Genomic DNA, 19132 nt, shown 5'->3' with positions numbered 1-19132 from the left:
CTTTTTTTTTTTTTTGCTTGAGCTTTTGCCATCCTGATATCTTTCTTTGTCTTTTTCAACTTTTCTAGATATTCTTCCCAGTATTATTCCTTTGGAAAACCTTTATACTTTTTGAATGCCTTTTTGGTTTTATTTTTTCCGCCACCTTTTTGGAGAACCATATTGGTTTCCTTTTCCTCTGACTTTCTTTTCTTGACATAAGGCTGTGTTGCCTTTACTATAGCTCCTTTTAGTTTAGACCACTCTTCTTCCACTTCACCTCCTCCCACCCACCAGATACTTTCCCATTTTCTGTATTGATTGATTGCTTATTCAATTTTTTGAGTACAAAAAGGATACAGCATATTAAACAACATTCAAACTGAGGCCAATTGCTCCTTTTCAATAAAAAGTGTACATCAAATTAGAATAGTAGCAAAAGTCACAACACATTTTAACTTGACAATATAAAGGTGCACCTCGAGGAGTGAATTTAAATAGCTCAACCACTACAGACTGCTCTGCTAGCAAGAACACTAGTGACCAACTCAAGAATAAATAATCGCATAGCAAAAAAAAACATTTGTTTGTAGCAGCACTTTTAAGGCTCAGGTCTTTGAGCTTTATGTGATTTCTCTCTGCCTTGGCTGTTGTATCAAATCCTATTGTCAGTGCTCAGGTGGGCCCTTACCTGGACATTTGAGATACTCCCCCCGTTTGGTAAGTACCAGGTCCAGGATCACCCCGCCCCTTGAAGGTTCCATCAACTTTTATCTGAGCAGAACTCCTTGGAAGAGATCTACAATCTCTCTGTTACTCTCTGATGTGGTAGACGGGATACTCCAATCCCACCAACAACACTTCCACCTTCACGCTTTTCTTTTGAATGTCTTCAGTCCTAGTTCTCTGCTCTAGTTCCTCCATCCGAGTTGGAGATCTGTAGACCACACCCCTGAAGATGGAAGTAGCAATTGTCTCTTTCCAAGGCAGCTCAAAGCACCTTCTTCCCCTCCCCCCCCCCCCCCCCCCCCCCCCCCCCGTCCCTTCATTTCAGTCACTTAGATATTTTTCCCTAGGGGCTGTGTCCCTGCTTGCTTCACCTGTTAACCCCGCCAGCACAGGGAATATGTGTGGAAGGGATATGGGGGTGGTGCATACGTGGTGTGGGGAGATGTGTGTGTGTGTGTGTGTGTGTGTGTATATAGCCAGCAGTGGCCATAACTGCAGGTGAATGTGTTACTTTGATGTCTAAACCCAGCCCTGCCCTGTGAGTGCTAGCTGATCTTGTTGAGCTCACCAATCAAGACCTGCACACTCCTGCTGCCCTTGCACATCCAACAGCAGTAGGTTCCTACCCTACTCGCCAGAAAATGGGTATACAATATGAGGCAGAGCCAGCAGATATTAACCAACTTTTATTTTGCATACCTATACCCCCCCTAGGTGGGAGATGCAAGACCAGAAAAGATAATCAGGAACAAGAATCAAGAGTGTCTAGCACAGAACCTGACTATTCCATATAACTAGAGCACCCCATGCTGCATATATAACATGACAGGGATACATTTATTCATAAGTACACCAAAAATAAGTATATCGGACAAAAATACATCAGAGTAAGGCACTGTAAAGAGAGACATTTTTGCACACACAATCTCTCTTCAAGTCTTCTAAGGGTAATCCAAATGAGTACACATTCAACCAAGAACGTGACCTATGGCCAACAACCTGTACACTTCACCCATGCTCGTCCAAGCTAGTGGAGCTACCAGGTGAGGATCTTGCAGAATGGGCTACAAAAAATGGTGAGCTCCACTTTCTCTGAAGGGCTACTGCCAACTGCATTAAAAAGATCTGTGGTACATCCCATTCTAAAAAAATAAATAAATAAAGACCTCACTTGATCCAGATAAGCTGGAAAACTACCACCCAGAATCAAACAGCCCCTGTCTGGAGAAACTGATAGAGCAGGTGGTATATACTCAACTCAACACCTGACTAGAAGATAGAAACTGATTTAACCCTTGTTAATCCGGGTTCACACCCAGACACGGAGCAGAGACAGTTCCCATTTGCCTGGTGAATGATCTCTATTGAAACCATTACAGTCATCTGGCTTCGGTGTTGTGCTTCTGTAATTTTCAGCAGCATTTGATACTGTGAATCACACCGTTTTGCTATCACACTGGCAGAAACAGGTGAAAGGAGCCAAGCATTAGCCTGCTTCACATCCTATTATTAAATAGGCACCAGTCTGCATCTCGCTGGACCCTCACCTGTGGGGTACCACATGGATCCCTGCTATCACCTGTTCTATTCAGTATTTACCTCAAGCCAGTAGCCCAGCTGTTCTGATCAATGGACTTGAAATACTACATTTCTGAAGACAATGTACAGCTAATCCTGTCCATAGAACCTGACCTTCCTACAACTATGAAAAAGCTAACTGCTTGTCTTGTAGCCATTCAGGAGTGGGCTTAAAGGAAGAAATTCTTCTGAACCTGAGAAAAACGGAGATTCCGTGGATACAGAACATAAGTGGTGAGGTCCCTTTTGTGTAAACCCCTTTCGGAAACCATGAGCTTCCCTTGAAATTGCAGGTCAGGAGCCTTTGGATCCTGCTAGACTTGGGGATAGCCGTGTTTCCTCAAATTCAGACAGCTGTCAAAAGCTGCTTCTTTCATCTGCAGAGACTATGTAAATTTTGCCCATGCATTGAAAAGGTGAGTCTGGTCTCAATAGTTCACGCTGTGATAACATCACAGATGGATTACTATAATGTGTTATATAACTGTTGTGTTCGTGCCAGTTCTCGCCCTCGCTCCACCCTCTCTACCTTGGTGGCGACTCCTTTCGGGTCTGACGGACAGATGCTGCCGCGGCTTCTCCTCGTCGCTTCTCCCCGGAATCCCCGGGCTGGCCTGAATGCTGCAGATCCGCCATGTTCCTGATGATGTAAGGGCGCGTGTGCGCTCCAGAGTTTGTACAGGCAAGGGTGCAAACCTCGGGGGCGTCCCCCCATAGTGACATCATCCGCTTCCAACTTAAAAGGTCTTTGCTTGCAACTACGAATCGAGTTAGCAAGGGGAATTCTCTCTTTGCTGCTCTGCCTCCACAAACTTACCAAGGGGTACCCGCTCCTCAGGGGCCCTGCTCTCTCTTCTTGATTTCAGATTGCTAAGACGGGATCCGGTACTCGCTCCTCGAGGGCCTACATCTCTGAATGCTCAGAAGACTCCTTACTACCTGGAAGCGATCGCAGACGGGAACACTGTGAGTTCTATTACAGATAGGAACCAGTACTCGCTCCATGAGGGCCTATGTTCCTAATCTCTGAAGACTCTCTTCTGTCTAAGACGTTATCGCAGGTACGGAGATCGTGAGTCATTATTGCAGATAGGAACCGGTACTCGCTCCAAGAGGGCCCATGTTCCTAAATCCCTTCAAAAACTCTCTTCTATCTCAGAAGCTATCACATACCTATATCTGGTGCATTACTATTTCATATTGCAGATGTGGAGCGAGTACTGTTTCCTGAGGGTCCATGTTCCTAAAACCCTCACAGACTCTCTTCTATCTCAGAAGCTATCGCATACCTATATCTTGTGAATTACTATTATAGATTGCAGATAGGAACCGGTACTCGCTCCATGAGGGCCTATATCCCTAAAACCCTCCAAGGACTCTCTTCTATTCTAGAAGCCATCTCTTACACAGATATTGTGAGTTCTTATTCAAGACTGCATATAGGAACCAGTACTCGCCTACGGCTCCTGTTCCTGAATATACTGAAGACTCTCTGTTGCATAGAAGCCATTACAGATATATACAATTGTGAGTGTATCATCTACTACTGGTTATGTATCCAGCATACCCTGTCTACTCACTACCTATAGTCTCTCTCTACAGCTCAGCAACTCAGAGATCGCAATTCCACTATCGGAGGGACTTCAGCCCTGCCGGGCACATCAGCTCACTACTGCCACCTCTGGTGGTTCTACTTCCTGTCTAATAAAGAACTATCTGTGTTTGTCTCCATACTCCAGCCTAGCCAGTGGTCCCTCTCAGGATATTCTCCTGGGGGTGCTGTCATCTGCCATCGGCCCAAGGATTCACCAATTTACATTAAAGTGTTCATTCCTTACACTACTAGAGCGGTATCATAACAGACTGCCACTCTGTGGGGAGCCAACCCACAACAGATCATTAACGCTGTCTACGGAGTACAACGGACTGCTGGCTACTCTCCTCAGGGGAGCAAATTCCATAACAGATTGCTACTCCTCTCTGGAGCAAGAGATCTACATCAGGTTGCTAACTCCTCTCCTCTAGAGGAGCTGATTACTAACAGTCTGCTAACTCCTCCCCTCTGGGGAAGCAGATCCTTAACAGATTGCTACCCCTCCCCTCAGGAGGACCTGATCGATAACAGAATGCTAGCTCCTCCCCTCTGGGGGAGCAGATCCATAACAATAACAGACAATGAAGAGCTTACACCAACTTCAACTAGTTCAGAAGACCACAGGGAATCTGTTACAATGTTGCAAATTGCAGGAGCATAGGCATTGAAATGGGTGGGCCATTTGGGCCCTGGCCCTTTCCAGCTTTTTGACCTGTACATCCATCCTGGATGTGCTTTCCCCAACTTTTTGACTGCTGGCCCAATATTGCACAACTCTCTGCATGCTCACGCTGGTCTCACAAAACATGCAGATCAGCGCGGGATCTTGGTCTGATCTATATGTCTTGCAAGACCAGCGCAAGCATGCAGAGAGCTGCATGGTATTGGACTAGTTGGTTGGGAGGAATGATTGATGGGGGGCAAGCTGGTAGGTACAGGGGAGGGAGAGTTTTCTGTGTAAAAGCAAGCATGATGGATGGGGTGAAAGAGAGAGAGGCTGGGGGGTGTGGATGTGAAAGGGAGCAGGACCAGAAAAAGGATAGGAACAACTCTCTCTCTTCTTCTTCTCCCATCCCATAAGAACATTATTTATTTATTTATTTAAAACCTTTTCTATACCGTCGTTTAGTATTGCACCGTCACAACGGTTTACAGTGAGGCACGTAAATATATATTTGGTGAAATTCTTACTAACAATGTGCCAGGATATTTATCGGTAACAAGTATTCATAATATAAGGTGCATGTTGTGTGGTCTGGATCTTGTCCTTTTATTGGTTCATGGAAACCATACAACTGTTGCTCTATTTACTTACTACAGATCTCTTAAGCTATTACATGATAATGTATACTTATAGGTGTGGTATATGGTGACTTAGCTTGTTCAATTAGACTTCAGAATTTCCATTCTCAATGTTAAATGCTTTCTTGAAAAGCCATGTTTTCAAACTTTTTTTAAAGAGTTTTAGGTCTCTCTGTAATCTTGTTTCCAGTGGCAATGAATTCCATAATTGCTATGCTGAGCCAGACCAGGGTTCATCTAGCCCAACCTCCTGTCTCCGACAGTGGCCAATCCAGGTTGCAAGTACCTGGCAGATTCCATAAAGTAGATCTATTTCCTGTTACGCCCATGGATAGCAATAGCTTTCTTTAATCTACTTGATTAATAATTGACAATGTGCATTTGTTTGAAATGACATTGTCTATATCATAGGCAAGCCACAGAAACAAACAGAGAATCAATTCACACTCGAAATATGTCATCATGTAGAGCAACAGAATGTAGAAAAATTATATAGTCCTTACAAGTTTATGATATCTTGTCTTTATTCCATAATCTTAGGTCCCCCAACACAGTTACCATGTTTTGCCCCAGAGGCTGCACCGGGAGGGACAGAAGACCAAAGTTTTATATGCTAAAAAGAAATACAAATAACAAAAAGTAAGGTCATAATAAAGATCCAAGCGGGTACATATAACAAATCACAGTGATACCATACCTTTCATAAGTTAATTCTGTAGTTAATAGTTTATTTGAAACCCACAAACATTTGATTATTTAAAGACTCTGGAAATTGGCACCAAAATACGTAGCCAATCACTGTCAACTCAAAGAAATAGGAGTCAGCCAATCAAAACTGATCATGATGTCATGACTTACAACGTAAAACATGAAATCAAATGCAATGCAGTCTTACAAGTTATCATATATCTATCACAAGATCACTAAGAGATAACGGTAGAAGTAGCCAAGTGTTATGCAAAATAGGTAACATATAAATATTAGGTCATGTTAAGGATGGCAACCACATCTTACTTGCTACATTTAAAAATCCATCTTAATCAATGTACATATCTATCACTAAGTTTATGATATATGAGCATATCAAGTGATTGTAATTGGCTACCTATAATATTTATGTCATGATATAAACCATTGTGATCTTCACTTGGAACGAAGGTATATACAATGGCTAAATAAATAAAATAAAATAAAATCCAGCCTGGGATTCAACAAAGCAGCCATATTGCTAGAGAATCATGAAGAATTGTAGTCCCATGACCATATCACAGAGAAAAATTGATTCATATAAAATGTATCCATTCTATCTCTGAGTTGAGGCCATTTGGAGATAATGTCTGAAGGGAAAATATCCATTTTTGTTCCTTACGGATCAATATTTTAGAAAATACTGATAATAAGAAATTCCTCACTTGATGGAATCAAATCTTAAACAAATACTCGTTCGACTTGATGCTGCTTATAATTGAAACCACTGAACAGCTAGCCTCTACTCTCTAGGACGAGCTTGTGGTACAGATTGAAACCGTCAAAACGAATTCTACTCTCCACTCATTTGAGAGCCAATTGGCAGATTTCAAACAAAACCTTGAAAAATTTAGAGGAGATCTAAAAGCGTCTAAATTTTAAAAATGTCAATGTGACGAATCAGATTACCGAAAGGCTTTATCTACTCCTGCATGTACTCAACTTGAACAGTTCGAAGAAGGTTACCTTTGTACAGTCCTCAGCAGATGAATCCTCAGGGGATGAACTATGTGGCAAGACAAATTTGCCAGTACAATCAGATGGCTTTGCCACACAACCTTCTTTGCAGCAGCAATCATTATCTTCTCCTACGCCATTTTTAGAACCACATCAAACACACAAACTGTCATGGAATCTACGTGCATGGGGTCAAGCTCAACCTTCATACCCACAACGTCCTAGGAGAAGAACATGATCACAACAACCAAACAGCAATCTTTGGCAATAGATTTAGATAGAGCCCATCTTGTATTCAATCTTTCATCACACTCACTTTCAAAGACTGAAATTGATGTTTTAGAAAAAGGACTCTTGTTTGTTCCTTCTATTACATATGACCCTTTTGACTTTCAAGTACATCTACATCGATTCTTCCGTCTACTCAAAATTAAATGGTTTTTCTCCAATACTCCATCTATACGAGATGACTCAATATTATATAGACAGTCTACATGGAATTCTCCTGGTCCTATTAACCCTTTAATAATGGTATGCCATGACATAAAACTAATGGAATCCTGACCTTGTCAACATATCTAGGGATGAGAGACTGGCTATTAAAACACTAGCCAATGACCAAAACATTGTCATAAAACCAGTGGAAAAGGGGGGCGGGGTTGTTATACTTGACCACCAAGATTATAAAAATGAAGTTAATCACCAGTTACAAAACACTGACTTTTATCTCCCTCTTTCAACTGATCTACTATTGAGTTACAGAAAGCAATCAATTTAATTAAGAAAGATATGGAAAATCATTATATTACCACTCATGAGGCCCATTTCCTCCAAACTGAATTTCCAATCACTCCAAGGACTATATAATTTTTCTACACTCTGTTGCCATTCGCTTCTAACATGTGACTGGGGCTACCATTGCCATTAGGTAGCCTCTGTCACATGATAGGGGGAAAAGGTCGGCAGACACCATTTTCCAGTTGCCCTAGCAACTAGAAACAATAGAATTGAGCTAGATTGAGTTATACTGTGAAATTTATAAGGGCTAGACTTATATGCCCTTAGTAATGACTTACATAGTTTAGAAAGTCATTTAGGGGCTATATGAAGTTGTAAAGTTGATTTAGTCTAATTTGGGTCCTTATATTTTATCTGAAGGAACTGAAGTTAGCAGTAATTGAAGAACAGCTGGGTTGTTTCTGTGGGTGGTGAACCCTGTAATCAAGCCAATGGAACCTAAATGATCGTATTTGCTGTTAACATTGCCTCATGCCTTGGGAAATGTTTAACATTACATTTAAGCCAATGGAAATTAGACTAGTAAGCCCTTAAATGATTGTTTATTACCAGCATTGCCTTAAGCCTGGTTATAAACTAGTTAGAGCTGTGTTTTTTTGTTGTGCTTAAATTGGTTGTTTCAATTACTGGAAAGCTACATTATTAAAGTGTTAATAACTATATAGTTGCTGGTTCCAGCTTTTGAGTCTTGTAAGTGTAGAACTTAGTCTTCCTCAAGTTACTAAAATTTTAGATAACCAGGGAGCGAATCCTTTTTGAGAATCATACACAGAATTGACAAAAGAAGAGGTAGCCTGCACCTTGACGCACTGACTCCCTCTACTGGCCTTATCACTAACATGAGAGCAATTCAATAAGATGTCCATATTCAGAGGTATTTGGGCACTTATCCGGTTAAATGTTAGTCAGATATCTTATTATCTTGTTAAATTCAGCCAGATAACTTAAGGGTATTCCAGGGGCATTTCAGGGAGGAGTTTTATATTCTGATATTCAGAGTTAGCCAGATAACTTATCCAGCTAAGTCTGATTGTGCTGTAAAGCTGTCCTAAGGTTAGCTGGATAAAGTTATCCGGCTAACTTTAAGATAGCTGACCATATTCAGTAGTGCGGCGGCACTATTGAATATACCTCCAAAGTTAGCCGGATAAGTTTATCCGGCTAACTTTGCTATCTGGACTAAGACTGAACACGGACCTCTAGAAGCCTCCCGTGTAGAATTAAGGCTGACTACAGTGCCCCCCTATGGATGAGAAGTAGATGGCCCCTACAGCAGTATTTTATAAACTGTATGAGCTCCCAAAACACAGTTTATAAAATGCTAGCATACAGCTAGATGGGACCACTTGCATTTGGGCTCCCTGTCTTTGTGAATTTTATCTCAGTTTGTTTTGCAAGAGCTAGCCGTAGGCTTTTCCTAGCCATTTGTTCAGGGTCAGAGCTGAGAGGGACCCATAGCTGAATGACGTCAGTAACATCATTGACTGTGTGCTGACTTTCTTTTGATTTCCGTACAGAATGCACAAGTGTTCTCTTTGCCAAATTATTCATCTGCATCGAGTAACCCAGAAAAGATTTTATTTGGAAATGCCAGGCTGTGTGGGGTTTCTATGGAGATACCAGAAGACATTCCTCAAGACTTAAGGGCCTGGAATGACACTTTCTTTCCCGGTTAGGCATGAGCACAGGGACTTTAGCTGCCTCACTGATCTTGACTGTAGCCCACAGTTCTCCTGGCCGCAGAACGGGGATTACACATTTTTTGCATTGACCTGCTGTATACATTTGGATTTGCTTTCTACTGTGCAGTCTGTGCAGTTCTCTCTTGAATTTGGAGCACAAACGATTGCCAAACTGGCAGCTAGAGGAAGGGTGACCAGGGACCCATGTAGCCCATCACCTATTCTAGTTGATGTGCTTAGGCGTTTGAGTGGCTGATGCCTTCTTGCATATAATCAGCCCATGCTTTGGCTCAGGGCCCCAATCTTGTGAATCAAAATGGCAGGAATCGGCACCAGAAATTGACTTCTGAACAGATTTCCCTGGCATTCTCCATTCTGAAAGTGTCTGGATCTGCAAAGCTACAATTCTAACTACAGGCTGTAGCTATAGAGCTGGATATGCTGAAAAAATATACCTAGCTTGTACACAGAATAACCTGCACGAAGGAGTTAAATCGGCACAGGTTTGAAACTTGTGAGCAGTAGTGCCAAATCCCCAAGACCTCGGCTCTATCTGCTGTCTGTTCACGAAGCTTTCGCATGCATTCACAGTTCAATTTCCTTACAAAGTAAAAATATGAAAAGGAGAAGCAAGTCTTTCATTCCTTTACCTCATGCTTGGATTGATAAGAGGAGCTGGGTATACTGGCTCTGAGCTTCTTAAGGACTTCTAGTGTGCAATGTAAATATTTATGGGAAACACAATAGTCTTGGGGAAGAGGAGAGACTGGAGTTTGGGAAAAAGCTAGGAAGGGAGCATTGCTAACAAAAAAAAGAAAAAAAAGTAGAAAGAATCCAACATTGCAACAAATCTGCCACAAACCCCATCCTCTTCTTGTATATGTTTCTAAACGTGTCTAGTTCTGTTGTGGTTCATTTTAGTTGAAAATACATTTCCAGGGTCTCTCACCTAACAAAGGGTCCTTTTCCTTCACCTGAGTACTGAAGTTTATCAGCACATGGCTATGCTGCAGCCTCGTCTTCCTCTGTCTGCAGCGGCGAATTCTAGTCGTGTTGGTTCTAGGAAAAAAACTGGAGTTTTAGTGACTGCTGGCTTTTATCAGGCAATCGAAGGGACATAGCCGCACCTCAGCTTCTAGGACCTGGTGGCTCCTTTCTTTAGATAAGCTCTCGAAAGCTTTTTTTTTTTTAGGGGAGCTTTATTCCTGATTTGGTCAGTTTTGTGTCCCTGTCGGAGTCAGGTGACCCCCTCGTCCCCAATACTGCATGAGTTCTTAATCTCAGCCAGAAGGCTGAGAGACCATCCTCCCATCATGACTCTCAGACTTTGGTCTTCACCCCAAAAACCTAGAACCACGTTTACTGCATCGCTTTTGTTGGTCCTTTGCTTATGTAAAAACACGTATAGAAACCCCCTCCCCCCCCGATTCCAGTGTTCTATGCAGTGTTCTGGTAAAACGGTCCTAAAAAATCCCGAGCATACAGACATCAAACAATAAAGAACCCAAAAACAAGGCTGCCGCACTGGCAGAATTCACAGCTCAGACGTTATACCCTGCATATAGCCACTTCGATCGCAGCTAGCAATGATATCACAATTTACAAAGACTTGCAATTTTTTATAAAACTTTCAAGTCCTCTGTAACTTTTGCTAGACTCCTGCAGCAGAGGGGGAAATCTAGGAATGAAGAGGGCCTGGTCAGAAAACAAGGTGACGCATGCTATTGGTAAATAGGTAGGCACCTTTCTTTTCAGTTTTTTATTTTACTTTTCCTGGGAATTTATCAGTGTTTATTTAAGCAAACAAAAATGGCAGAAAGGCAGAGGAAAAAATGAGTCTCATTATAATAAACACTGAAAATTCCCAGGAAAATTAAAATAACTAAAAACGAAGGTCCCTATTAATCAAGGCCACCTTGAGATGAACGGGGCCTATTTACTGACAATCAGGCCGATACAGTACAGTGCGCTGCTGGAGCGCACTGTTAACCCGCGTTTGGACACGCGTTTTTCAACGCGCTAGCTTTACCCCTTATTCAGTAAGGGGTAATAGCGTGTCGAAAACATGCATCCAACCCCACCCCCAAAACTAATAGCGCCCGCAACATGCAAATGCATGTTGATGGCCCTATTAGTTATTCCTGTGCAATACAGAAAGTAAAATGTGCAGCCAAGCTGCACATTTTACTTTCAGAAATTAGCGCCTACCCAAAGGTAGGCGTTAATTTCTGCCAGCACCAGGGAAGTGCACAGAAAAGCAGTAAAAACTGCTTTTTCTGTACACCCTCTGACTTAATATCATGGCGATATTAAGTCGGAGGTCCCAAAAGTTAAAAATAATCAAAAATTTAAAAACAAAAAAGTAAAATCGGCCCGCGGCTCGCGGGTTGAAAACCGGATGCTCAATTTTGCTGGTGTCCGGTTTCCAAACCCATGGCTGTCAGCGAGTTTGAGAACCGATGCCGGCAAAATTGAGCGTCAGCTGTCAAATCCACTGACAGCCGCCGCTCCTGTCCAAAAAGAGGCACTAGGGACACGCGGACCCTAATTTGAATAATTTTTTTTTCTGAATCGCACGCACAGGAGAGTGGCCTGTGCGCGCGCCGGGAGAGCAGGCGCTCTCCCGCAATTTTTACTGTATCGGCCTGAATGTGCACAGCTAGGCCCCCTAAGTTAGCAGTGCTGGGAAGAGTTTTGTTCCTGTTTCCTTGTGCTCGTCCCTCTGAGAGTTCACGCTGCTTTCTTTGTTGTAGTCCTGTACCTACAATCAGCTGGAGACGAGCCGATGGGAAACAGATTTCCCGCAAAATCAGAAGGCACAGATCAAGCGGAGTCCTGGAGATCCCAAATTTCCAGCAAGATGATGCAGGACTCTATGAGTGTGTGGCTGAAAATTCACGTGGAAAAAATGTGGTCCGAGGCCAGCTGACATTCTATGGTAAGTTCTAACAGGATATGTGTCCCTGCCACATAAGCCAAGCATCCCTGTGCCAGCAAGCCAGTGTCCCTACACGAGGAAACCAGGTATCCCTGTGCCAGCAAGCCAGTGTCCCTACACGAGGAAACCAGGTATCCCTATGCCAGCAGGCCAGTGTCCCTACACGAGGAAACCAGGTATCCCTGTGCCAGCAAGCCAGTGTCCCTACACGAGGAAACCAGGTATCCCTGTGCCAGCAAGCCAGTGTCCCTACACGAGGAAACCAGGTATCCCTGTGCCAGCAAGCCAGTGTCCCTACACGAGGGAAACCAGGTATCCCTGTGCCAGCAAGCCAGTGTCCCTACACGGGGAAACCAGGTATCCCTGTGCCAGCAAGCCAGTGTCCCTACACGAGGAAACCAGGTATCCCTGTGCCAGCAAGCCAGTGTCCCTACACGAGGAAACCAGGTATCCCTGTGCCAGCAGGCCAGTGTCCCTACACGAGGAAACCAGGTATCCCTGTGCCAGCAAGCCAGTGTCCCTACACGAGGAAACCAGGTATCCCTATGCCAGCAAGCCAGTGTCCCTACACGAGGAAACCAGGTATCCCTGTGCCAGCAAGCCAGTGTCCCTACACGGGGAAACCAGGTATCCCTATGCCAGCAGGCCAGTGTCCCTACCCAAGTAAGCCAGGTGTCCCTGTGCCTGCAAGCCAGTGTCCCTACACGAGGAAACCAGGTGTCCCTGTGCCAGCAGGCCAGTGTCCCTACACGAGGAAACCAGGTATCCCTGTGCCAGCAGGCCAGTGTCCCTACACGGGGAAACCAGGTATCCCTGTGCCAGCAAGCCAGTGTCCCTACACGAGGAAACCAGGTATCCCTATGCCAGCAGGCCAGTGTCCCTACACGAGGAAACCAGGTATCCCTGTGCCAGCAAGCCAGTGTCCCTACACGGGGAAACCAGGTATCCCTGTGCCAGCAAGCCAGTGTCCCTACACGGGGAAACCAGGTATCCCTATGCCAGCAGGCCAGTGTCCCTACACGAGGAAACCAGGTATCCCTGTGCCAGCAAGCCAGTGTCCCTACACGAGGAAACCAGGTATCCTTGTGCCAGCAGGCCAGTGTCCCTACACGGGGAAACCAGGTATCCCTATGCCAGCAGGCCAGTGTCCCTACCCAAGTAAGCCAGGTGTCCCTGTGCCTGCAAGCCAGTGTCCCTACACGAGGAAACCAGGTGTCCCTATGTCAGCAGGCCAGTGTCCCTACACAAGGAAACCAGGCAGGGGTCAGGTCTTAAAGTAAATAATTAATTGTTTTGTATTTTTTTTTTCAATCAGCTGGAAATGTGGGGGTGTGAAAGAAGTCACACTAGATTTACAGGGATTTCTTTTACATAGCAGCTGAGGAGCTTTTCCGGGGCCACATGGCCCCTTTAAAAAATGGCGGCCTGGCCCAGAATGGGATGGGGAAGCCACCATTGTCCATTGCCACTGCCAGGACTGCATGGACAAGTACTGCCAGATTCATTACACTGCAGTACTTTGTTTCTGCAAGTTAATAAATCCCACAGTACTTTCCCTGTGGCAAAAATATTGCATTTCCTAAATAGGCACCTGAATAACTAAGAAATACGCAGTGTAAGACTGAAAACAGCAGGAAGCATCTTGTCTGAATCCAAGTGATAAATGGATAACACTGATTATACTAAGACAAAAGCTGGAGGTGCCATTTGTAAAGCTTATTGGAATATTGATATAAAATGCATTACCCTCGAGCTTAATAAAAATAACCAGATAAACATGCAGTAGCACAAGGGTGTAAAGATTTCCACACTATGATTGAGGCACATGCATACTTTGCAGTACTGTCATGTTTGATACGGGCGATTGAATCTGGAAGGCAGTTTTTAAATGACTGTCTTACCGAAATCTAAAATTCAGTGTATTAATTTTTGACCCGGCAGTGTCCTCCTGCCCCTTTGGGTTTCCAGCTCAATAGGAACCAGGGCTGGGATTTGGCCACAGGAGCCTTCGTTCACAACTATGGGGGACATAGTGGCCACTGCAGCATCAGTCCTGGGCCAGTGGCCATGCACCAGGGCTCGGTCTGGAATCTTTAAATGTGGATCTTGAATCTGGCCACTAGGTGTCACCCCTGAGCAATGAGCGTGATTCCGCACACCCCTCTCCCCCTTCCCCATCCTGAGAGTCGTGAACGCTGCCTCTGCAGCATCCCCAAGCTCGAAGAGCAGAAAATCCAAGTTGGGTATCGAACCAGGGACCTCGTGCCTAGCAGTTCCCAGCACCGCCACTAAGCCGCCGCTCCAGCCCTCAATAAAAATTAATTGAGGAAAAGAAACAGACCCGGGTCAGTTGGTGGCTGAGGATGCTGGAGGCTGGGGTGTAGCCAGTGCTGAGTGTTCCCCAGAAAGGGCACTTTTGAGCCCGGTATGGTTTTAATTGTAATAATCCTTGTTGCTGCAGCACCACCCAACTGGATTCAGAAGATCAATGATGCCCACATAGCCATAGAGGAAAACATCTTCTGGGAATGTAAAGCGAGCGGACGACCTAAGCCCTCCTACCACTGGCTAAAGAACGGGGAGCCTCTGGAAGCCCGGGTAAGAAAGGAGGGGACGTGTGTGTCTGTCTGTGCATCTGAACACCCCCCCCCCCCCCCCAGTGAAAAGGGTCCCGTGAGCCCAGTTGCCCAGTCCTCGGAGCTCCCAGATATTATCCTTTTGGACTGTGCCTCTGGCTCCTTTGGGCTCTGCAAGTTCTCAGATTCCTCCTGCTCCTAGGTCTTTATGAACTGGGCCTCTGCCTAAAGATGAATGGCCCCAGGGAGGTAAACAGGCTTCGCTGTGTCTGTGATGTCTTTCACCAGGCCCAGGTCGCCCTCCATTACCAACCATGACGGAAAGGAAGAAGGTGACAGAATGTGGGCAGTGTCAGCCTCAGCCTCAGGCGTGTCACACGGGTGGTCTTAGTATCGGGCTGCTCTGCACTTCCTGCTTCAGCTCCTGGATCCTGGCCAGAGAAGGTTTCATTAACGCTTTTCTAAAGATTTCACAGTCACTGTCCAGCCTGCAGCAAAGGCAGAGCCGATAATTTTGTATTGTTTATTCAAGAAGCAGCACTTGGAGGGAGAGACGCAGGAACCTGTCATTAAAACTGATTGATAACCTTTGGAACTTGTGGCTGGGCTTTATTGCTGTTTCTCTGTGGGGGTTTTTTTTTTGTGATGAAAGATTACAGGAGGAGGATGAGGGGGCAGAACTCGGGGACCTAAGAAATTTCGCACAGGCTTGATAATCCTTCATATTAACTTTCTCAAATACACATTGAGCTGCCATTAACAACGAATTTGTTGTTGTCTACAGTGATTTAATTAATGGAGCAAATTAACTTATGCAGTAATGTTTCTGTAGGAAATGATGGGAGATAAAAACCAAAATAGTCCATCCCCCAGGAAGGAGTTTAGCGTTATAACTGCCTCTCCATGCAGGTTACCCCTCATGCAGAAATGTTACAGTGAAGTTAGCCGCTGTTATCCCTTTTCTTCCTCTCCCTCCTGTAGCTACCAGGGATTCTCTAGGCCAGTGTTTCCCAACCCTCTCCTGGAGGCACACCTAGCAGGTCAGGTTTTCAGGATTGCCGCAATAAATATGCATGAGATTGATTTGCATACCCTGGGTCTCCAATGTATGCAAATCTCTCTCATGCATATTCATTATGGATATTCTGAAAACCTGACTGGTTAGGTGTGCCTCCAGGAGAGGGTTGGGAAACACTGCTCTAGGCTTACCCCACGCCCTTTTGAAATCCATGGACCACTCTCGCCTTCACCACCTCTTCCGGGAGGGCGGTCCATGCATCCGCCAACCTATCCATGAAGAAGTATGTCCTGACTTGATAGATACCTCTGATTGGGGTGATTTCCCTATCTACCTGCAGACTTTGCACTGGTTCTTAAAGGGAACATACAGAAACTCCTTCGTTCCCTTTGGAAAAATACTGTCCCAGGAAGAGGCACCTGCAGAGACTCCTGCCTGTTTTCTCTGCGGGTGCTTTCACTGGGGAAAGTAAAGCTTGTAGGGTTGAAAATGCCAAACAACATGTGGTGGTCCTGCTCCCGGAGAATAGCTCTTCGTAACGTGTGTAGAAGGCCACGTGTTGTAGAACAATACCGTGTGCTATTAATCGCAGGGAGAGTGGGTAAATACTGATTTCAAAGGGCTTTTTTGACACTGGGCGTGTCCTGATATGTGCCCTTGATTTTTATACAGGATCGGATTCAGCTCGAACACGGAGCTCTCACCATAAGTGCCGTGAATGTGTCGGACTCTGGCATGTACCAGTGTGTGGCAGAAAACAAGCATGGGATGATTCTGAGCAGTGCTGAGCTGCGGGTCATTGGTGAGTCGTTAGGAAACCCGAGGAGGAGAGGCTTAGCCCACAAGTTCCTTATCTCCAATTGAGCCAGACTGCACATACACACTTTGTTGTGCATATACACACACTCTGTCTCACACGCACTGTCACACATACTAACCTCTCTCGGTGCATACTCACAAGATTCCATTGTATTGCAGGCACATATGGTCTCTCACTTGCCTCTCACTGCACACCGCCACACACGTAGCCTTGCACATGTGTCTCGCTGCACACCATCTCATATACATATACATGTGATTTGGCACATGCCTCTTGCTGCACAGTATCATACACAGATATTTATACATCCTCTCACTGCATCCATGCATGTCTCTCTCAGAGATCTTCACTGTTTCTCACACACACCACTATCATCCAACACACGTTCTGAGCCACACACCCTATGCCAGGCGTATATCGAGGTGAGGGACACACGCACACACACACCCTCCCCTCAGGGACTACATTTAGCTGCTGAGTTTTATAAAGCAGCTAGATTTAGCCATGGGAAGAAAAGGTGGTCCCGGGGGCAAGGGGAGGTCAAGGGAGAGAGAGTATGATGCATGGGGTGGACTTTCCCTTGCATATTGTGCTTGCAGTTAAAGCAGAAGCAAAGTCCGCAGCTACATAACCTTGTAGAAGCAAAATTTTCATTTGAAAAACAGCTTGAAGGTTCATATGTATAAAAATACAAACCACTTGCCTTATGAACATGATCCCTGAAGTGGTAAAAAAAAAAATTATTATAAAGTACAGAAGGGAAATAAGAAAGACAGTTCTTGAGTTCTGGCCATGTCTCTGCTCCCATTCCCTCTCTCTCTCTCTCTTTCTATGCATTGCTTTGCCTCATGCATAACTTATGCAGTAAAAAACACAAACATTGCTGAAAATGAAACTTGGGAAAGAAAAAGATTGAGAAGCTGTTGCAAAGCCGCAGGCTGCAGTAACGTATCACAAGATTTGGAAAACATCTTAGCAAAACGCATTGCTAGTGAAAGCCTGAAGAATGGAAGAGACACGACACACGCTCGCATACACTTGCAAATACTTGTTAATAAACCCATACAAACACCCCTTGACATACACCTGTGCTCATACACATTCACTCATGTGTGCCCACTTATTCACTTACACCATACACAGAATCAGATACACACTCATTCATAAACCCACACACACTTATCTGCCTCCACATGCGTGCACACATTTGTACATTCATGCATGTGGCTTTACTTACTCCTGTGAACCATCCAGCTCCCCTCTCCTCCCATAGTAAATGACATCAGAAAAAGGCCAAATTGGCTCATCCACTCTGCCCATGTGTCCTGTCCACACTGCTGAGGACACATGCCAGTTGCCAGCCATAGAGTGTGACCACCTGCAAGAAGGGTGGCTGAAATGATAAAGGGGACGGAACGACTCCCCTTAGAGGAAAAGCCAAACAGATTAAGGCTCTTCAGCCTGGAGAAAAACTTGGCTGAGAAAAGATATGACAGAGGTCTGTAAAATCTCATCCATATTCGTTGTGGATATCCTGAAAACCTTGCCTGTTTATAGCACTCCAGGACCCTGCAGTATAGCATTTCTTATATTCTCATTTCTCCTTCTCCAGACAGTCTTTTGTCTTCATCCTTTATACTCCCCAAACCGATGGGTCTCTTGTATTAATGTGTCTGTCTTTCGCTCATATGGTCAGTTCTCATGAGCCTGGGAGTATTTATCTGCCTTCATTTATTTTCCAGCGTGTGACTGCTGATACCCCTCTTCAACACATGCACATGGGGGTAATTCCCCAAGAAACTTCAGAGACATTTTATAGGCTATGGGGTTTTGATGGAGCTTCCCGTGGGCATCTTCATAGGAGGTCCCAAGGAAACCCAGAGGGTGATAGGGTTTATGGAGCACCTCATCAGGGCCAGTGAAGAGTATTTGGCACCCTAGGCGAGCCTTCGGTCATGCACCCCCAACTTTCTTAATCGTGGAAGCTCCAGCACAGCACTCCCTTTTTTGGGAGCATTAGCTTTCCCATTCTGTTCCCCGTGCTGGTGGGATTTTGCCTCCCCAAAATTTTGCCGCTCTAGGCCACCATCTGATTTGCCTAATGGAAGCACCGGCCCTGCTTTCCATCGGCCCTGCTTTCCATCACCATTTTCACAGGAGACACCGAGGAATCCTCAGAGGGTGAGGGGCTTTAATGGAGTTTCCTGTGGCCATCATCACAGGACTTGCCAAGGAATCCTGAGGTGAGGGGCTTCAATGCAGATTCACATGGCCATTGTTCTAGTTTACCCCAAAGAAGCACCAGAGGGTAAGGGGATTCGATAGAGCTTTCTAATAAGAGCTGCAGCCACTTTTTTTGCTACAAATGCCAGAGCAGACTTCTGCTATTGGGTATTAATGGCACCGGCAGGCAA

At 44.8% G+C, this 19132-nt stretch overlaps 1 protein-coding gene across 6 annotated transcripts in view; it reads left to right on the top strand.

The window, feature by feature from the left end:
• Nucleotides 1-19132, top strand: part of CNTN4 (contactin 4) — a 770042-nt gene that overhangs the window by 650526 nt on the left and 100384 nt on the right. For all 6 annotated transcript variants that reach the window (XM_029601492.1, XM_029601493.1, XM_029601494.1 and 3 more), the window contains 3 exons: nt 12120-12304; nt 14766-14902; nt 16571-16700. In XM_029601492.1, coding sequence (XP_029457352.1) covers nt 12120-12304; nt 14766-14902; nt 16571-16700 — 452 coding nt within the window. The remainder of the gene's footprint in view (nt 1-12119; nt 12305-14765; nt 14903-16570; nt 16701-19132) is intronic.

Source organism: Rhinatrema bivittatum, chromosome 4, assembly GCF_901001135.1.
Source record: "Rhinatrema bivittatum chromosome 4, aRhiBiv1.1, whole genome shotgun sequence".
In the NCBI taxonomy this organism is placed as follows: Eukaryota; Metazoa; Chordata; class Amphibia; order Gymnophiona; family Rhinatrematidae; genus Rhinatrema; species Rhinatrema bivittatum.
Note: the sequence above shows the minus strand (reverse complement) of the source record. Positions and strands in the feature narration are given on the sequence as shown.